The sequence below is a fragment of the Tamandua tetradactyla genome, chromosome 1 (genome assembly GCF_023851605.1).
Source record: "Tamandua tetradactyla isolate mTamTet1 chromosome 1, mTamTet1.pri, whole genome shotgun sequence".
NCBI classification, from domain to species: Eukaryota; Metazoa; Chordata; class Mammalia; order Pilosa; family Myrmecophagidae; genus Tamandua; species Tamandua tetradactyla.
In genome coordinates, this window is record NC_135327.1 from 88464889 (window position 1) to 88484357 (window position 19469).

General features: G+C 41.3%; 1 protein-coding gene and 1 pseudogene across 3 annotated transcripts in view; one reads left to right on the forward strand and one right to left on the reverse strand.

Moving 5' to 3' along the window:
• The window catches only part of BMPER (BMP binding endothelial regulator), a 272048-nt gene that overhangs the window by 195791 nt on the left and 56788 nt on the right, over positions 1 to 19469 (reverse strand). For all 3 annotated transcript variants that reach the window (XM_077120076.1, XM_077120061.1, XM_077120067.1), the window contains exons 4-6: positions 14163 to 14245; positions 10648 to 10738; positions 3432 to 3514 (exon numbers count right to left, since the gene is read on the reverse strand). In XM_077120076.1, coding sequence (XP_076976191.1) covers positions 3432 to 3514; positions 10648 to 10738; positions 14163 to 14245 — 257 coding nt within the window. The remainder of the gene's footprint in view (positions 1 to 3431; positions 3515 to 10647; positions 10739 to 14162; positions 14246 to 19469) is intronic.
• Positions 5306 to 5650, forward strand: LOC143678665 (alpha-endosulfine pseudogene; annotated as a pseudogene).

The window sequence follows — 19469 nt, forward strand, 5'->3', positions numbered from 1 at the left end:
CAGGTGTTCCCGACAGGCAGCAGCATGACCTAAGGAGTGGAGGCCTAAGAGAGCTTGATAGGCTTGAAGAAAAGCAAGTGACCCAATGTTCCAAAGGTGTGTGTACCTACGTGCATATGTACCTGTGTATATACCCTTACAAACGCACACATAATCACAGGCGTGAATATACAAAGGTATATATATGAATGTGCATGCATGCATGTAAGTATACATATACTGTAACCCATATGGTTGCTGTCCCTTCCATATGGTCTCACACTCACCCCTTGAATAAATACAGCTAGACTTCCAACTGCCAGCACCTGCACCTCTCCTTCTTGCTGCTAAAGTCACCTACCACCTGAGTGGCAACTGCGAATGCTGCAGAAGTACTACCCACCAGGAACAGCTCTCACCAGAGACTGATAGATGCTGATATATAAAAATCTCATTTCTCTCAACCTCTCAAGTAGGAAAATCCTGAGGCATGAATTTCACACTGGCTTCCACAGTTTCCCCAGCAGGATTAAGCTCTAGTCAGTCACAAGGGCAAAGGGCTGGATATATCCTGGTCAGCTGCCTCCTTTTCCTTGCCTCATCTCCACACTCCTCTGTGTCTCCATTGTCAGCCACGTAAACCACTTATACTCAAATACAGTATCATCTGGGGGCAAATCCAAAACTGCCACATGTCAATGCGTACTTACATTTATAATTATGTCTATACAGATTTACACAAACAATTATGTTTATGCATATACATGTGTGCATGGATATATACACTCACAGATATAGAGATATATGCACAAAAATGTGTATACACATAAATACTATATACATGCTCAAATCATATAAGTATAAAAGTGTTTTTACCTTCTTATGTGATAATATTATTCGCCTTTTTACCAAAACACAAGCAGGTTATTATACACAGGCCTCTATTTTTTACAGGAGAACCTGCAGCCTAATGTTCCAGAGGCCCCTCCATGTAACCTCCTCAGTGGAGCCTTTGGTCTAAAGCGTATCCTGTCTAAAGCCCTTCTCCAGTTTTGCCTTCTCACTCAGCAAGATGGCACCTCGCACCTCCACGCGCCCTCTGTGCTAAGGCCTCCAAGTGGCACCGGGCAACGCTGGCCAATCCTGTGTCCGGGGGCTACAGGGCCAGACCATATGTTTGGAATGCTGCATTCTGAAGACAACATCTCCGTATTACCATTGGCCACAAAGACGTTACTCTTTTTTTTAGTGTATTGCATGAAAAGACACGAAAAGGAAAGTTCATATATTTTAATGAAATGTGAAAGAAAATTAAGAACCAGGTCATTTTAATAAGGAAAAAAGGAAAGGTTACATTTTAAATTTTTATACTCAAACACACACACAGTAAAACAGTTCTCAAAACCCTTCCCCATACCCAAGCCTACACATAAGTCCTAGCACCATTTATGCTATTAGACTAAAAACTGAAATCAGGAACAAAATTAAAACCATTACTTGCCCCTCAACTGCTGAGGGTGGCAATATGAAGAAATGAAAAGAATATAGGATTAGGAATATAGGAAATCAGAATACAGGAATATAGGAAAGGATATGCATTTTTTATATATAATGTTTGGAGAGAACTCACAAAGCAGGAAAGCCTGGACAAGTCACATCCTTGGGTTTTTATTTCTTCAACTAAAAATGAAGGGAGGGCATCCAGGGGCCTGAACTTAGCCCTCAGGCATTTGGCTTACATTCATTGTGCTTAAAATAGAAGAAATCGGAATGCCTTGAGTGCACCTGAGCTTGGACCCCTGTGTACATAATCTCTAAATTCATTTCCTGTTTCAACACTAGATAATTTTATATGGCCATCATTGGTAAAACTGCAGACGCTTTATTCTTCCTTTTCACCTTCTAAGTTTCTTCCCCAAGGAAGCTCAATAGTCTGACCTTGGCATAGCTTTACTGAAAAGACAATTCCATCAGATGCAAATTTGGAATTTCCTATCAAAATGCGCCTTGTTGACTTTCAATCATTTCTCCCCAAAATAAGATCATTAAGAACTACCAATATGCAAGAAACAATATTGAAAAAATAGGAAACATTTAATGGCCAAGTGTTCACATAAAACATAAACAATAAAAACATAAAGCTATTTAAACATAATTAATGAGAGGAAAAATACAGAGGTTGAGACTGAATATGCAAGCTCATACTCATTTGTTAGTAAATTATTTTTCGTGCATTATATATGCATAGATTTATATATATATAATTATATATATACATATTACTCCTCATTTCTCTTCCCTTCCTCCCTCCTTCCCCAGCTTTCTTACATAAAACATCACCTTTGGTCATGTTTACTTTAATCTAGGTTCCTTCTAGGTTGTATGTGCTGTGGGAAGAGGGAAAGTTTTTAAAAAGACATGTAGAGAAATGACAAACACCATGATTTATGATAATCCACATATGATTCTGGTTTGGTGGAGTTCCCCATGTATTTTTTTTTAATATTCTGAGATGCATACTGAGTCACAAGTGACTTGGAAAATGTATGTTCTTTATTACAAAAGATTAAAGGCTTAAAAATATATGGTTGTACAAACTCCCTACTGTAAATCAGCCGGGCAGCTGGTTAAGCCAAGATTCCCCATCGCCACCACTGCTGCCACTAACAATGATTTTACTCCATATTTTTAATATATTAATGAAAAAGATCCCTTTGAAAGTATAACACACAACAAGTTCCTTCTTTTCATTCCTATGCACTCTGAGGATATCTTTAATACATGGATTAAAAGTCAACAAAGCAAGTCTGTGCCTTTGTCACCCCACTCTGCCCTGGCCCCACAGTTCAGTGGTGGTTTCTTCCTGTCCATTTCCCCCAGCCATAAAAGACCAGCCCTCAGATCAGATTCTTTCACCTCACAGAATACACTGAGGCAAGCTGTGCTTACTCCCATCTGCTTCCCATTTTATTGCGTTAAAGATCTCAACAGCTGGCTCAGAAAGAAGCTCCTCTGCCCTGAGGAACAGAGAATCCATGGTATTCCCCAGGGAGGCAGGGTGGAGGAAAATCAGCCTCTCCCCACCACTCTTTAGAACAGTGGTTCTCAATCAGAAGTGATTTGGACTGCAGGGGACATGCGGCAGTGTCTGGAGACAACCAAACACTAGTTTTGGTCTGGGAGGCTCTAGTGACGCTAATGCGTCTACCGAAATCTAATGGGTAGAATCCAGGGATGCTCCTGAACATCCCACAAAGCGCAGGGCAGTCAGCCCTCACAACAAAGCCCTGAATGTCCACAGTGCAAAGGTTAAGAAACCCTGCCTTAGGCTGACAAACTTGCCCCTTGGTGCCATGTCAGGACAGAGGCTGTACAGTCAAGACTGACTTGGTGAGTGCCAGCAGGAGTTAGCCCAGAAGGAGCACCCTTGTGACAGCCACTGCAGTACTTACGATACATGAGCACTTGGTACATTTGTTTCCTTCTGGCTGAAATTCCTCCCCTTCTTGGTACTGCACACCCTCAAACACACAGCCTGGAAAGCAAAGAAGAACTGAGAATTAGGGCCACACCTTTGTTGAGGCTGACACAAACCTTCTCTGCTCCATTCATCTCCCCCACCCCCACTCCCACCTACAGAGTGCCCACTGGGTGTCAATAGATAGGATGGCTTCACGGTTAAAAATAGAGTGCAAAAGATGGATATGGAGCAAGGAGCCCCGAAGATGCTAAAAAGCAAAGAAGATGGCAGAATCTGGGTCAACCCAAGGACAAGCAGTGCACTGTGTGAGCCACACAAGGACTTTTAAGAGCCAGTCATGACTCCCTGGCAACATGGGACAGAACTCCCAGGATGAGCTGGGACCTGGCATCATGGGACTAAGAAAGCCTTCTTGACCAAAATGGGGAAGAGAGAAATGAGACAAAAATAAAGTTCCAGTGGCTGAGAGATTTCAAACAAAGTTGGGAGGTTATTCTGGAAGTTATCCTTATGCATTCTATAGATATCTCTTTTTAGTTTATGGTGTATTGGAGTGGCTGGAGGGAAACACATGTTTTGTTTTGTCTTTTTTGACATGGGCAGGCTCTGGGAATTGAACTTGGGTCTCTGGCATGGTAGGCAAGAACTCTTCCACTGAGCCACCATTGCCTACCCTACATGAAACTGCTGAGCTGTATTCCAGTAGCCTTGATTATTGATGATTGTGTATTGATATAGCTTTTACAATGTGACTGTCCGTGTCTCCTCGCTCAACGTCGGGCCCCCGGCCGGCGGAGGGTACGACAAGAAAAGGGGGAGAGAGAAAGAGACGCAGACAAACCGGTCCTGGCGGTAGAAAACGAGTCCAGAATACGCAGCAGTTGTAAGTACAAATCTTTACTGGGTCTAAGCTTGCATTATCTATAACTTTCCCCGACCGGGTGAATACATCCCGCGGGGGAGCGACCTCTGTGCGGCCGTCAGGCACGGCTCCTTGTGGGTCGTCTCCCCCGCCTCGTCCGGGCAATACCTTATATACATAATTCAAGCCCAATAGGTTGTTGCCGCGTCTAAGAGGGTGATTGGTAGATCGGGTTGGTGGGCGTGTGTGTCATACGCGGAAGCAGGATGTGGGCGCCATCTTGGCTCACTCGATGGGCGGGGGGAGCTTTAGAGCAGGCTGCAGCGCGTCCACTAGGCCTGACCCGGGTGGCGGCTCTCCACATGTGACCATGTGATTGTGAAAACCTTGTGGTTAACGCTCCTTTCATCCAGGGTATGGACAGATGAGTGAAAAAATAAGGACAAAAAAATAAATAATAGCAGGGGATAAGGGATAAAAAATAAATTTGGATAGATTGCAATACTAGTGGTCAGTGAGAGGGAAGGGTAAGGGGTATGGGATGTATGGGTTTTTCCCTTTTTCTTTTTATTTCTTTTTCTGGGGTGATGCAAATGTTCTAAAAATGATCACGGTGATGAATACACAACTATGGGATGATATTGTGAGCCACTGATTGTATACCATTTACAGACCATATGTGTGTGAAGATTTGTCATTAAAAATATTAAAAGAAAAAGCAGCCAGTCATGAGCATCCTGATCACAGCCCCCAGAATCAAGCCTCAGAGGGGAACAGAAGAGGCAAATATATGGCCAAGAGGGAGAAGGAAACGTTACAGCAAGAAGCAAATGGCAAGAAGGGCAAGGGCTGCCATTTTGACTGAGCGACCATAGTGACAGGAGCCGGAGCAGCAGTGCAGCTTGTCCCCATTTCTTCTCCCCCTTCCCTTCTCCAAGTGACTTTCCAGACACCTCTATACTCTACAGTCCCCCCGTCCTGCCATGTCCCAGAAACAAGAAGAGGAGAACCCTTCAGAGGAAAGTGGTGAGGAGAAGTAGGACACGCAGGAGAGGGCAGGTATTCTCCCTGAGAGAGCTGAGGAGACAAAGCGAAAGGCCAAACATCCAAGCCTAGGGCAAAAGCCTGCAAGCGCCTATTTCCTCCTGAAGAGACTCCAGGAAGGGCAAACCTACTTTGGACTCAGGAGGCTACAACATGGTCAAAGTCACAATGAAGACCAGCAGCAGTCACGTGCAGAGCCAGACGAGAACCTGGTGACGCGTGACCACATCCCCACCCCACAGGCTCTGCCCCAGAGAAAGTCCTCTCGAGGGTGGCTGCGCTGAATGACGCTGCCCGGGGCTCCCACAGGACCCTGAGACACTGCCCCACCTGGGTTCCGTGCTGGCTCCTGCCCCTCCCTGCTTTTGCAACCAGAGGTCAAGAGGCGGTGCAGGCTGGAAAGGCAGAAGCCCCTGGCCATTCTGTCCCAGCACATGGAGAACCTTGGGCTGAGCACCAAGACCTTGAAACTGTTTCACTTTTCCTTTTTTTCCAATAAAAAACTATTTCCAAATAGCAGTTGGGAGAAATCTCAATGAAATCCTTGGGGGTAGATGGGGTGGGTGGGGTATTTTAGGGAATATAAATTAAGGTTTGGAGTTGGTAAAAACATTCCTGACTATATTCCTTTTAATCCCAGGGATGAGCGTGAGGGGGAGCAATCACAGTGGACTAAAGGTAAGGACTTCTTATTCAGCTTTGTAGAAAAATGCCTTATTTGCTTGGATGTGGCTGAGACCCTGGTATCAGATAACAGAAACTGTCCATGTAAATAATATAGATGTAGACAGCTCCTCTGGTTCTTCAGGGAAAACTGAGAATTCAATGTTAATGGTTAATAAAACATGCTGTTCTCTTGAAATAGATTTGCAGGGCAGGGGAGGGTGGGTAGGGGGGCAAGACTATGGGGTAAAAGGGCCATGAGCTTGGGGAGTCCCAGAGAGCAAAAGGGACTTTTCAAGTACTTGAAATAAAAAACAAAAATGAAAGAAAAAAAAAAGGAAGGAAGAAGGGAGAGAGGGAGGGAGGGAGGGAAGGAAGAAAGGGAGAAAGAGTAACTGGCAGTAGGAGCTGCCACTTGTTGAGTGCCCAGGAGCTGCCCAGCCTCTACTGGGCACTTTACACTCCTGATCTCACTGTCTTCACAGTAATCCTCCAAAGTGGGGATTCTTATCACTGTTCGCAGAGATGATGAAAATACGGCTCAGAGAGATGAAGTAATTCACCCAAGCTGGGACTTGGCAGAGCTGGGATCTCAATAAGTTCTGAAGCACAAAGACAGGAGGGGCACAGGCAGGGCAGGAAGTCCCACCTGGGTTTTGTGTCCCATTCTGTGTGCTGTTAAATGGGCAGTGGCTCCCACCAGCTTTGAGTAATAACAGGACCTAAAGCCCAGATGGTGTCTCCTATTCAGAAGGATGTCTCAGGGTACTGTCAGTTTCTTAAGACCTAAGCATAGGCTGGCCAGTGACACCATATCATGCAGGACATATGAGGACTGTCAGTTAATGGCAAATCCACTTTCCTCAGGACCATTCTCATGAGGCCCTTTGCCAGGACAGCTGAGGTCACTTTCCACATTGAAGACAATGCTGGAGGCAGTGATACCAACAAGCAAAATTCACAGAGGCTCTAGTGAGTGACTGATTCACGCCCCTGACCATAAGTGACCAAGGCTGGCCTGCTGAACTCATCACCAGATCTACCAAACTCTCAGAGCAGCTGCTTCATGATCAAAGCAAATAAGCATTACCCCACCTAATGCAGCCACAGGACCTACTCATTGTAAAGCTACATATAGAGCCCTCTTCCCAACTGAAAAAAACACATAGACAGATGCCACAGAGTCTGAAGGTACACAGCCAAGTGAAACTGCAGTTTAAAAGTGGTAGGTGCATGGTGATGAATAAACAACTATGTGATGATATTGTGAGCCATTGACTGTACACCATGTATGGAATATTTGTATGTTAAGAATGTTTGCATGTTGTTTTATCAATAAAAACATTCTTTAAAAAAAGTGGTAGGTGTCCAATCATCTCTCTTCAAAGGACACTCCTAAAAGAGTATCTTAAATTCTTTCATGCATTGCAGCACAGATTCCATCATACAGATGACCAGGCAGATTAAACATTACCAATTGTGCTGGTTTGAAAGGATGTATGTTCCCTAGAAAAGCCATGTTTTAATCTAAATCCCATTTTGTAAAGGCAGAATAATCCCTATTCAATACTGTATGTTTGAAACTGTAATCAGATCATCTCCCTGGAGATGTGATTTAATTAAGAGTGGTTGTTAAACTGGATTAGGTGACAACATGTCTCCACTCATTTGGGTGGGTCTTGATTAGTTTCTGAAGTCCTATAAAAGAGGAAACATTTTGGAGAATGAGGGAGATTCGGAGAGAGCAGAGAATGCTGCAGCACCATGAAGCAGAGAGTCCATCAGCCAGTGCTTGGAGATGAAGAAGGAAAACGCCTCCCGGGGAGCTTCATGAAACAGGAAGCCAGAAGAAGAAGGTAGCAAATGATGCCGTGCTCACCATGTGCCCTTCCAGCTGAGAGAGAAACTGAGACTGTGTTTGCCATGTGCCTTCTCGGATGAGAGAGAAACCCTGAACTTCATCGGCCTTCTTGAACCAAGGTATCTTTCCCTGGATGCCTTTGAGTGGACATTTCTATAGACTTGTTTTAATTGGGACATTTTCTCGGCCCTAGAATTGTAAACTAGCAACTCATTAAATTCCACTTTTTAAAAGCTATTCCATTTCTGGTATATTGCATTCTGGCATCTAGCAAACTAGAACAACAATGTACATTTGTCCTCTTCACTAGAGAAATCTAAATGAAAATCCTGCACAAACTGTCCCCATCACGGCCCGCTATCCCTGAGTAAAGAGTCTGATGAAAAGGAAGGAGCAGACAACCAAGAATGCCCTGAAATCTTTTTCAGGAAGAAACTGACCACAGACTGTGTGTGTTTATCATTATGCAGAATACCATTCTATGATCAATGACAGATGCCCGTTCTTCTGAATTATCAAGGAGAATACCCGAAGGCTCCCAGGGACTGTCCCTATCTAGACTTGGCCTCCCACTCTGCACCAAGGAGAACACATTCTGAATGGGGCTCAGTCTAAATCCTCTGATTTGCATCACAAAGGTTGGCCTTTGGAGCCAAGAAGACTGGGCTAAGCTTATGTCTGGGCCCAGAATAGAAGGTTCAGAGCCTGCCCAGGTGTCAGGGGGCTAGTGTGTGGTACTTGCATGCTGAGTTTTAAAGAAGGTGCACCCACTCCCAGGGAGAACAATTCTTATGGTGGGGACATGTGCTGAGGACTGGGCGAGGCTGTGCAGTGCATGGCAAGGATCAGCTTTGCCCTTCCGTGCTGATGGACCTGGACAGTTACAGAATCCCCTGGGCCTCATTTCTTCCTGTGTGAACTGTGGACAATGCCTACCCCCTCAGGGGTGGTGGTGATCACAGAGCACAGCAGTATGTGCAGTCACAGAGCTCAGCCCCTCTCCTTCCTAGGAACTCAACGACAACCACGATAGAGTAAAAGAAGCAATTGCTCAAACACGGCAACTCCAGCTGCTGAAATAAATTCGCTCTGCTGTTTGTGTGCCTCACAGCTTCACTCAAACGCAGACTAAAAATATGTCCATCTCCTATATGAGGAAGAGTGTTATAGATGCTCAGAAGTGCTGAGCTTCAAAGCATCCTTTTCATTATTGTTGTGTCTTTTGAGTCCTGTGGTTGTGAATGGGGTGGCTTTGAGTGAGTTCTGTATCATACAGCCTACCTAGCACAACAGATTCCTATTTAGGAGTTTTTACATCTACACAGTATATATATAATTTGCACCATTATCAGTCTGAAGCTTGGCTACGTACAGGAATTATCTTCAGGCTCTGGAAATTACAGAGGTCTGAGTTCCACCCTCAGAGCCTCTGGCTTCATTGGTTTAGGCATCGAAATTTAGTTTATTAAAGCCTCCCAGGTGATTCTAATGTGTAACCAAGGTAACTACTGGTCTAATTCAATAAACATGCTTTAGGATTTAAGGGTCTGCTTGTGTGATGCAAAACATTTAGTGGAAAAAGATAAGCATACACACATTCTGTGGGAAAAAATTAGTCAAAGTCTTTTCTACAGATAAAAATACTTGAGTTATTGAAAGGATTATCTTATTTTCAACAGGTTTTGTCTTCATGTAAATTTATTGAATAATACAAGCGTCACAGAAATCCCAGTGGGGAAAGGAAGGTTGGCTGTATAAAGATTGCCCAGGAATCTAGTGCAGGTTAGAAGTAATGGAGCAACTGTCCTTATTGGCACTCAAGGATGAATAAAAAAGGCTGGCATGGAAAAAGGGACTCACGCCCACAATGCATCACAGAGTATATGACAGGAGAGGCAGGCGCCAGGGAACTCTTTGCAGAGCAGCCCACTGTGGGGCCTTAGCCATTTCACAGGAAGACTCTGATTAAAGAAGGCCCTTTGGAGATTAATCTCAAAAGCAAAGAGGAGTCATTGTCAGTTTCACCACCGGTGAGAAAAGGCACTCAAACCTCAAAGGCAGAACATCTGCCTGAGACTGCAGGTCAGTGGCTTAAGGGATAAGAAAGAATCTCTCATATTAAAATCCCTAGGCTTGAACCTAAGGGCATGAAAAGATGCAGGAGGTCTTTGTACTCCTGTTCAGAAAAATAAGAGGAAACTCTCCAGCCACTGGAAGGGAAATACTGTCAGCTAGGTAGCAGGGCCCTCTGAAAGAGGCACAGTGTCCAACATGTGCCATGCAGAAAACTGAGACCAGCAAAACCCCAAAGCTAACTTCACTTAGAGATGCAACTCTCAGTTTTCAGAAAACATCTGCTCACCTCATCACCAAGGCAAGCCCTGGCCAAAGTATTGCAATATGAAGCAGTAAAAAAGACATTTCTGGAAGCAAGAGAAAGCCACAGCCTTTCCTTCCAAAATAAGCATTACCTGTGGCCCTGTGGAGTGGAAAGCAGGCCTCTTGAGCCTGGAGACTCCATGTTCCAAGACCTACAGCACATTGCGTTCACCCCGGGCACAGCAAGGAGGCCAACAGGACATTTCTATGCAAAGGAGTTTGCTCTCCAAACCCAGTAGGGACACAGATGTAAAGGGAGGAAAATTCCAGTGGAAAAAAGGAGAGGGATCATGCATTCTTGAGAGAACTCAGAGAGATTTCAACAGTATTTCCCAGTGGCGTGGAACTTCCAAGGCTTTTCCTTCCCAAGAATGTTACCTGGACATGTGGGGCAGCATGTTCCCAGATGCTTAGAAGGGTCTTTACAATGAACAACACATCGCACCTCAGACTCTGTGATGACGCCTTCCTGCAAAACACAACACCCCCAGCAGGATCAGCCCCATGTCCCTATCCCCACTGAAGTTGTCATTCACTTTTGGAAAGTACCCTAGGCAGAATCAGAGTCCTAACACAAATAGTGAAGGCAGTAGGGTGGGGGCACGTCCAGAGGTGCACAGAACAAACGAAGCAAGATTTTCCCCACTCACCATGAGTCATGCTTTAGAATTCAGGGTGCAAATCCCCTCAATGTGCTCTGAACTTCTTCTTGTGTTTGCTTTTTTGGGGGGGTCCTTATTTCTTTGTTTTAAACCTGACTGTTCATCGACATTTTTTTTTAACTCTCAGTACTTACGGCATTACTCATAATTGTCGTTAATATTTCAAGCCATTACCAGTGGGGCATGGAGCACAATGCAAAACACGGCAGACTGACATCAGAGACGCAGGTCTTGAGAACCTTTCCAGAGATAACAGCCCAGCTTTGCAAACCTGGCCGTTAGTGCCCAGCACACAGCAGTGCTGGTTTAGTTGTGTCCTCACCCATCAAATGAAGAGATCAGGCTAACTTATTTTCATATGTATATTACACATGTCAAAATTAGTCCCAATCGTGAAATCAAATGAGTCATTTGGAAATCGAACTTGGGACTTCATATTGTATTTTTACAATATTGTATTTTTAAACATATTGTATTTTTACAATATTGTATTTTTAAAACTAATTTTCATACTTGGCCTTTGAAGAGTCTTCTGCATGTTCTCTACCTGATTTGTGAATGGATTTATGCTTTTGTTTGGTGTGTGTGTTTGTTTGTTTAATTTTGCTTTAAGCAGAGGCTAAAAAATATAACATATAATTTAGCAATTAATAATTTTCTTCAATGTGATCATCTCCATTCAACAAAGAAAGTTATATCATAAATGTCTTCATGTATGTTCAATTCGAGGCTTATATATCAGGGAACTTTTTTGGGGTCTATATCACATTTAGGAGAGAAAAAACAACTTCCATAATGCCAGCAGTATACATCAAAACAGGACCGATGCTTTAGTTATATAACTAAAGCAAAGCAAAGCAAAAACTCTGCCTGAGATCAATTTTCCTTTAGTGTCTGCAATGTGGATTGAGGATTCAGGTTAATTCTCAGCATGAACTTCTTGCCTGTGTCCTTCAGATTTTTCTCTGCCAGGAAGAAATTAAAAGCAGGGAAAAAAGGTAAATTTTTCACCATTCTAGGGAAGGCATCAGAACTTCTTTGGTAAGATATTAAGAAAGAACTCGAAGTCAACTCAGGTGGATTAAGACCAGATCATTAGACTAGCTGCTCTTTAACTGGTACCCAGCTGTATCTAGTAGATGCAGGTACTCTACCAGAAATGTTTATAATGTCTGTCTTGCCTACTGATTACAGCCACCATGTGAGATAGCACTTGTTCCTTTTCACAAGTAATGAAAGCCAGGTGCCCAGATTTAAGTAAAAAGTGAAGTGAGCCCTGTTTTACCTACTACACTCCACTGTCTCCTCTGATTGTGCACCCTGAGAAGAAATGCACTTGAAGAGAGAGGTTGCAGCTGTGTCCTTCTGCAGATGGACCTCATAATTATATAAAGATGTCCCTGATGGACACCAGCAAATGGTCATTTCCTGCACTCTTATATGAGGTCTCACTCCCTAACCAAGAATAGGAAGCAACCAGCTGAAAAGTGGAGAGATATTTGATAACTACCTTAACAGAGATTTGTTTTTATGGTTATTGAATGAAATGATATTTTTATACTAGCTAGCAGGGTTTTAGGTAAAATAGTTAGGCAAAAGGACGAGGGAAAAAAGGCAAAGTTTATCTTTGACAGGTAACATCCCCTTACTGCACGCCATTGTGCAGTTCAACATCTCTTGTATTCCCAGGGCTACTGAGTTTTTGATCCCTTGTGATAATAATTCAATGCTCCTGCATCATTCTTTTCTGTGTGGCTAGTGACCAAAGATGGTAGGCAAATAGGAGTTTTGGTGTAATCAGCAGATAACATGTTCTTCGGTCAACCAAATATTCTCTCCCCAAATGATAGTTCCCATTTAATTTAAACAAAGTCTTCATCCAAAGGCAGCAAAAATCATTTCCAGTCCATCAACTTGAGAATTCTCAAGACCCCTGACTAATACACAAAAATGTTATACTAGAATCCAAAGGGCATGCAGCTGACTTGTTTAAAAGATATTATAATCGTGGCTTTCAGAGTACTATTACCAAAAGGGGAAATTTTAATGGCCAAGAAGCAGGGTAGGGTGGGGGTTGTACAAATTTTGGAGTGATGATGGACTTTTGTCGTTATTAAAACTAATGGACCTCATAATTATATAAAATTAATATGGCTCTTATCTCTTTGTTCCATGAGGCTGAGTAAAAACTTCAACAAATATTTACTGATTCAATGGAACTATTATTTATAATCTGTTCTATCTACTGCTTATTTTCACAAATAACTTAGATTCACCACACAAATAGGCTGGATATTTAACTGTATAAATAATTTAAATTCTTAGGTGCAGCATGCCTGCTGTGGGCATCTAAGAAGAACACAACTTCATAAATTCAGATTTTAATAAACCAAATGTCAATATGCTTTAGCAAAGATCAGAGTAAAATATCCATTATTTTACTAATCTTCTTTCAATTTTCTTTAAAAGCTAACGCGTATACTTGGACAGTGACATGTGACTGTGTGTAAATTGATTTAGCTGCATCTTCTCTGCTGAGAAGAATTTTTTAATTATACCAAAATTAGATAAACCTTTTTTTTAACAGCATTTTTACAGAGATAAGAAAAGGTATTCTAAAATTTAGGTTCTTCATTTCCCACTTGCTTTATCTTGCCATGTTTAAGACCTGTAGCAATTAGCGCCAAACAGAATTCTGCTCTTTCCAGAGTTCAGCAGGGTCAGTTACAATGAACTCCCTAGGTGCTGAATTGGTGGTTCTTATATTTTTCAGGTTGAAATCAGGTCACAGCACACTAATTGCTTACGTTTAATACAGTTTACAGATTGGCTGTAATTCAAAATGTTTCTAAATCAAAGAAGGAAAACAAATATCCTCTGACAATACTTCTTTTCTGCTAACAGCAATTGGTGTTTTGCTCAAGTTGACGTCACAGGAAGACATGAATTTTCCCCCAAGGACATATGCATCTAACTAGAGCTTTTCCAGGCACAGTTTAACAATAGTGAACAATTCTGCTGTGTGTTTCTGCAATTGAATCCTATACAACATCTATCCTGTACCTGAATCCTAATGGTGAATGTTGCAATAAATACTATGTCATATTGGTGTTTTGTCTTTCATTTTTGTTTGGCTTTTTTGTTTTGTTTTGTTTCATATTGTCTGAAGGTGGCTTCTGAGGAAGACTCTGTGGATTCCTTTTTATTGGAGATCAAAACCTTGGGATTTACCTGGCACTGGCGCAGAACACAGGGTTCAGCAGGACTCTGCCATTTGATGGAGCTATTATAGGTATTTCCTTCATAGCTGCAGCCTAGAGAAGAGACACAAAAGCAGGAAGAAAAGCAAAGAATGAATGTGAATTTCCTTTATCTTTGAAGCAAAACATACATCTTCTAAGCCAGGACTAGTGATCACAGGAACCACCACTTTCCTTGGCTATTTTTCCCAAAATAGCTAAGCCTTCCAAGTATCTACTTGACATTCACTTATATTAAAATTCTCTGGATACTTTTGAAAGGAAGATTAACCCCACAGACTATATTTTTAGATGGAAAACCATAAATTGAAACACTCTCTTGATCAAAATGCATAACCTCATGACTTTATTTATACCGAAGACATTATGAAAAGTACCAGAGCTAGAAATGTCACTATGGCAGAGGGTTTTCCATGAGACTAAATGAACGAAAAATGGCTGAAGCTCAAATGTTACATATACTGTTTAAATAAGTTTAAAACACAGTGGAAGATAAAAGCAGAAAATTAAAATAAAGGAATTGATTGCAAAATTGTACACCAATCCAAGACTTTTGATGAGCTACTGTCTTCACCAAATCAAATCTCCCCAGCCTTGCCTCCCAGTTCTAAGAACTACGATCTTTTGTTAATTTTATTTTATCACTAGGTAGTAAATGTGATTAGGAAAGTACAAAACTACCAATGCATGGGGTGGGTAATGGTGGTGCAGTGACAGAGTTCTCGCCTGCCAGACTGGAGACCAGGGTTCGTTTCCCAGTGTCTGCTCATGCAAAAAAAAAAAAAAACTACCAATTCATGGATTAACATATGTTAATTCATTGACCAAAAAAAAAAAAAAAGAGAGAGAGAGAAGTCAAAGACCAGAGATCCTCAAAACAGAAAACATGCAAATTCATTTAAGTCACTGTGGAAAGAATCAAAGAAATAATGGTGTGAAGATCACAAGCAAGTTCCTGATTTGGTTATGCAAATAACATCCTCCATGCTGTGGGTTTCATCTTCTGGGAAGATGCACCTGAATGTGCCTCTGGTCACTACATATTCAATCTTTCCGAGCCCATCAGGTAAAGGGATTTATAGATTCCAGCCTGGATTTCTTAGCCCAAAGAGTACAGAGGAGGAATACACACGTGGGATAATAAAGAAAGAAAAGGGGCTGGCTTACTATACCAATGATGACTTCTGGCAAGCCCATCAACCACAATTCACATCAGTTTTTCTTGTCCAAGATACAAGGAAGTGACTGACCTCCCTGCCTGAGTTCTTTTAGATACTGGTGTAGTAAAAACCCATTTAATACATACAAGCAGAATTTTAAAAAGTCTTAGGAAAATTTCAATTGATGTTTTTATAAACTTGGAACCATGGTCTGAATTCCCAGAGAACTATGAATGATTGAAAAGAGCTCAGTGATACTCTTTTCTCTAGTGCCTACAAATCAAATTACCAAAGTACACAGATAATTGGAAACATACTAGGGAAATGCTTTCACCATATATTTTTTAATTTCCTTTGCATGAAGTGTTACAGAGATAAAATGTTCAACCACAGGAACCCCTAGCCCACTACAAATACTTACGATAAACCAAGAATGAATATGTACATTTTCAACAATGAAAACCAATATAAAACACTCTGGGCTAGCATAAATCTTACTGAACAAATGCACTTACAATAGAAGTGTCATGTGCATGTCTGATCCACTAACATAGACTTGCTTGGATAATAAATAACTTGTTCTGAGAGATGGAGGTGGGGAATTCAGAGAACCAAATCCAACTCATGCTAAGTGCAAGTAAATATGAGACGCTGCCAAGTCTGCGAGTGGAGTTTTCAAATATGTTCTATATTTTCATCATCTGGATTTAAAAACTGAAAGAAAGGGTGATTTTATCCCACTAATAGGGCAGGCAACGATTTTGCCTTTTTCACTTTGGAGGAGAAAGTATACCACAAAACCTATCTAGACCAGGCAAGAATTGCAGGCCAAGAGCTTGTTCCTAAGCAATGCCAGGTCATGCTCAAAGGACTCCTGGGAGTAGGACAGGGCTCTGTGGATTATTCCATTCTGCATGGGATAAAAAGGTATTGGAAAAGAGGTCCACAGTGCCGCAAACCCAACAATGTTTCCTGTTTCAAATAACTGTCCATTGGAAGGCTGGCTACTACACCATATTTTAACATGTAAAGAAAGATTGTGCAATAATATGGGAAAGTCAGACTAGGTCAGATTGTGAAGTGCTTCACTGCTTAAGTATCTTTGTTTAGTCAGTCTACTACACCTGAAGCCATATAACCAATCTTCCCAGACATTTGTTGTATCTGAATGACTTAATAGACTCTAAGAAAACTCTGATAATCTCTTTAACAAATGTAACCCATACCTTTTCTTTCACCACCTCACTTCTCTATGATCAGCTAGTTAGAGACTCAGATATACCAAGCATCATAGTTAATTTCATATGAAAAGGATTCTTGGGAATGAGACTATTAAAGAAAGAACATTTTCACTGCCCTTTGGATTTGTGTTCCAAGATAAAAACGTTATCTTAACATATGATACTAGCAAGAGCTATATGGAAACTTAAATAAACATACAAATAAAGAGCACCTCTAATTTACTTCAGAAATAGATGAACTCATTTTCTGTATGGCAAGTTTCTCTATAATAAATTCTATTTGCCACCAATCTCATGCTGCTAATAGGAAATAAAGGCAATGTCTTGCCTATCTTTTAATTTAAACCTCAGAAGAGGAGTATACTAAATATCTCATTGCTAGGGTGGAAAGAGGCAGAGAAAATTTTCCATCAAACACTGATGCAGTGTTTTGTCAAGCCACCCACAGTGAAAGATCAATTTGTTTTGTTTAGGTGTTTTCCAACCTACTATGGATCGATGTTTTTATAAAATATAATAAAAATGAACTATTAGAAAATTAAATTTAAAAATCTAAGACCTACAAAATGCAGGCCCAAGTTTTTATTATTATATGTAACTGATAGAATTACTCTGTCAAACTATAATAAAAGTTTCCAATTGTTTACTCTCAGTTTCTGTCTTTATCTCTTTGAAGGCCAGCATTATAGTCCATTTACCACTGATGTCCTGAACAGCATATTTTCATTCACACTGCATTGGGAGATAGGCTGTTGGGTAGGGAGAGACAATAAAAATTTTCAATCTTAGACCTGTAGAACTAGAAGCAAACTTACAGACAAATAGAGTGTATCTCTTTCATTTTCCTGATGAAAAATTTGTACAGAAAGTTAAGGTAGCTTGCTCAAAGTTGAAAGATTTAGGTATGAAACCTAAAGTAGAAGCCATGTCTTGGATGAAATTCACATTTTCATATCCAGGTCTAAACTAGTAGTATCATTAAGGCATTTTCTAACTCTAGTCCTTTGCCTCAAGGACTTAACTGTCCCCCAAAAAATAGCCAACACTGTCCTTAGAAAATTAGACATCAGACCCAGTAACAAAATGGAAAAGAAAGCAAGTGGGTATTTAGAAGAATGGCTAAACATAAACCATTAAAGAAGCTTTTCCTTTGTATTTAAATATTTTTAAATAAGCTTCCTACAAGGGGATTTGTAAGCATTCATTAGTTCTCTTCTGGTGATAAAAGGCTTTTGATATTCCACAAATTTCAGTAAAACCATCAGTACTACAGGAGGAAGGGTTATTCTCTGATAAATTCACTATGATATATTTAAATTGGTGGTTCTCAATTAAGAGTGATTTTGCCCTCCCCCACCACGCCCTACACAGGGGGCTTTTGGGCAATGTCAGGAGATATTTTTGGTCCTCAGGATGGGGGAGTGGGGGGGGGGGGGTAGGTGGGGGCTGTTGTGCCATCCAGACGGTGGAGGCCAATATGCTGGTAAACACTCCACAATGAATACACAACAAGGAATTATCCAGCTCAGAAAGTCAATGGTGCAAAGTTGAGAAACCCTGATTTAAAACATCACACAAAGCTGAAAATCATTCTTCCTACATCTAAACAAAATGAGCCCACACTAGCTACACTTTCCTTTTGTATGTATTTTGGCTTTTTTTAAATGTTAATTATTTTCAGGGTGGGGAAGAACTTCAGAGTACTTTTTACATATTGTTATAGAGAATCTTGGCCTAGTTGACTGGTCAACTCAGAAAGCCTGTGTCCCTGGAAGCAGAAAGAACACAAATAAATTAAATCCATGGATAAGCAATAACATTCATTTTTCTTATTAGTTGTGACCTTTTTCAGTGGCCACTTTATTCCAGGGGGGAGAGAATATCACACATTTTCATCATTCTGCTGTTAAAATAGCTGTTAAGAATCATCAGGACCATAAAAAATGGTACTGGTCTCTCAACAAGTATTGGTTCTGCCAAGTTTCAACCTTCTGGTCTTAATCCTCTCAGTTTCATGTTAAAATTCGTTAAGAGTGAATTTAAAGAAGCAGCACATCTTACCATTACTGATAACTTAAGTCCCAACATCCAAGGGCCTCACAATGTAGCCCCCATCCACCTCCATGACCCTTCCCTACATTCCTGGGTTTATCCACCTTTCCCTGAACACATGACCTTGCATGGTTCTGAACACAAATTCAAGCTCCTCAACCAAAGCTATGGGCTCCACCTCTACCACCTCACTGAAACTCACCCTCTGAGGTTCGCAGCTGCCTTGTAAGTGCCCAGTCAGTTGGTTTCTCAGTCTTTACTCTACAGGACCTCTCAATGGCATTTCCCAGTGGTAACCATGCTTTTCTTCTTAAGCTTCTCTTCAAGCTTCTGAGATGCTTTCTTCCAATTATCTTTCTATTCCCTCTACTTATTCAATACTACCTCTACTTATTCAATACTACCTCTACTAAATCACTAATTATTTTTTACCTGGACTATTATAACAACCTTCCTGACTGTTCTAGTTGTGGTTGGGCCTTTTTCAAGGCATCCTCCTGTGGACGCTACTATATGCTTTTTTAAATGCAGGTTTCATCATGTCATTTGCACATGTGAACTCTGTCAATGACTGACTGATCTCAACCTAGCTGAGGTATAGACCAGTTCTTACCTCCAATCTTTCTTCTCCAATCCAACTGGGCCAGAATTTATGGAAGTAGAAAGTGGAAGAGGAATCCAGTGTGTGGGCAACATTGAAAAACATTGTCCTTTACTCTAAAATTCAAACCTCTTAGCATATACAGTACCAAGGTCTGGCCTAAACACATCTCTCCCATTCTCCTTTCTGCTGTTCTAAAACCCTCATGTTCTTTAAGGTTCAGA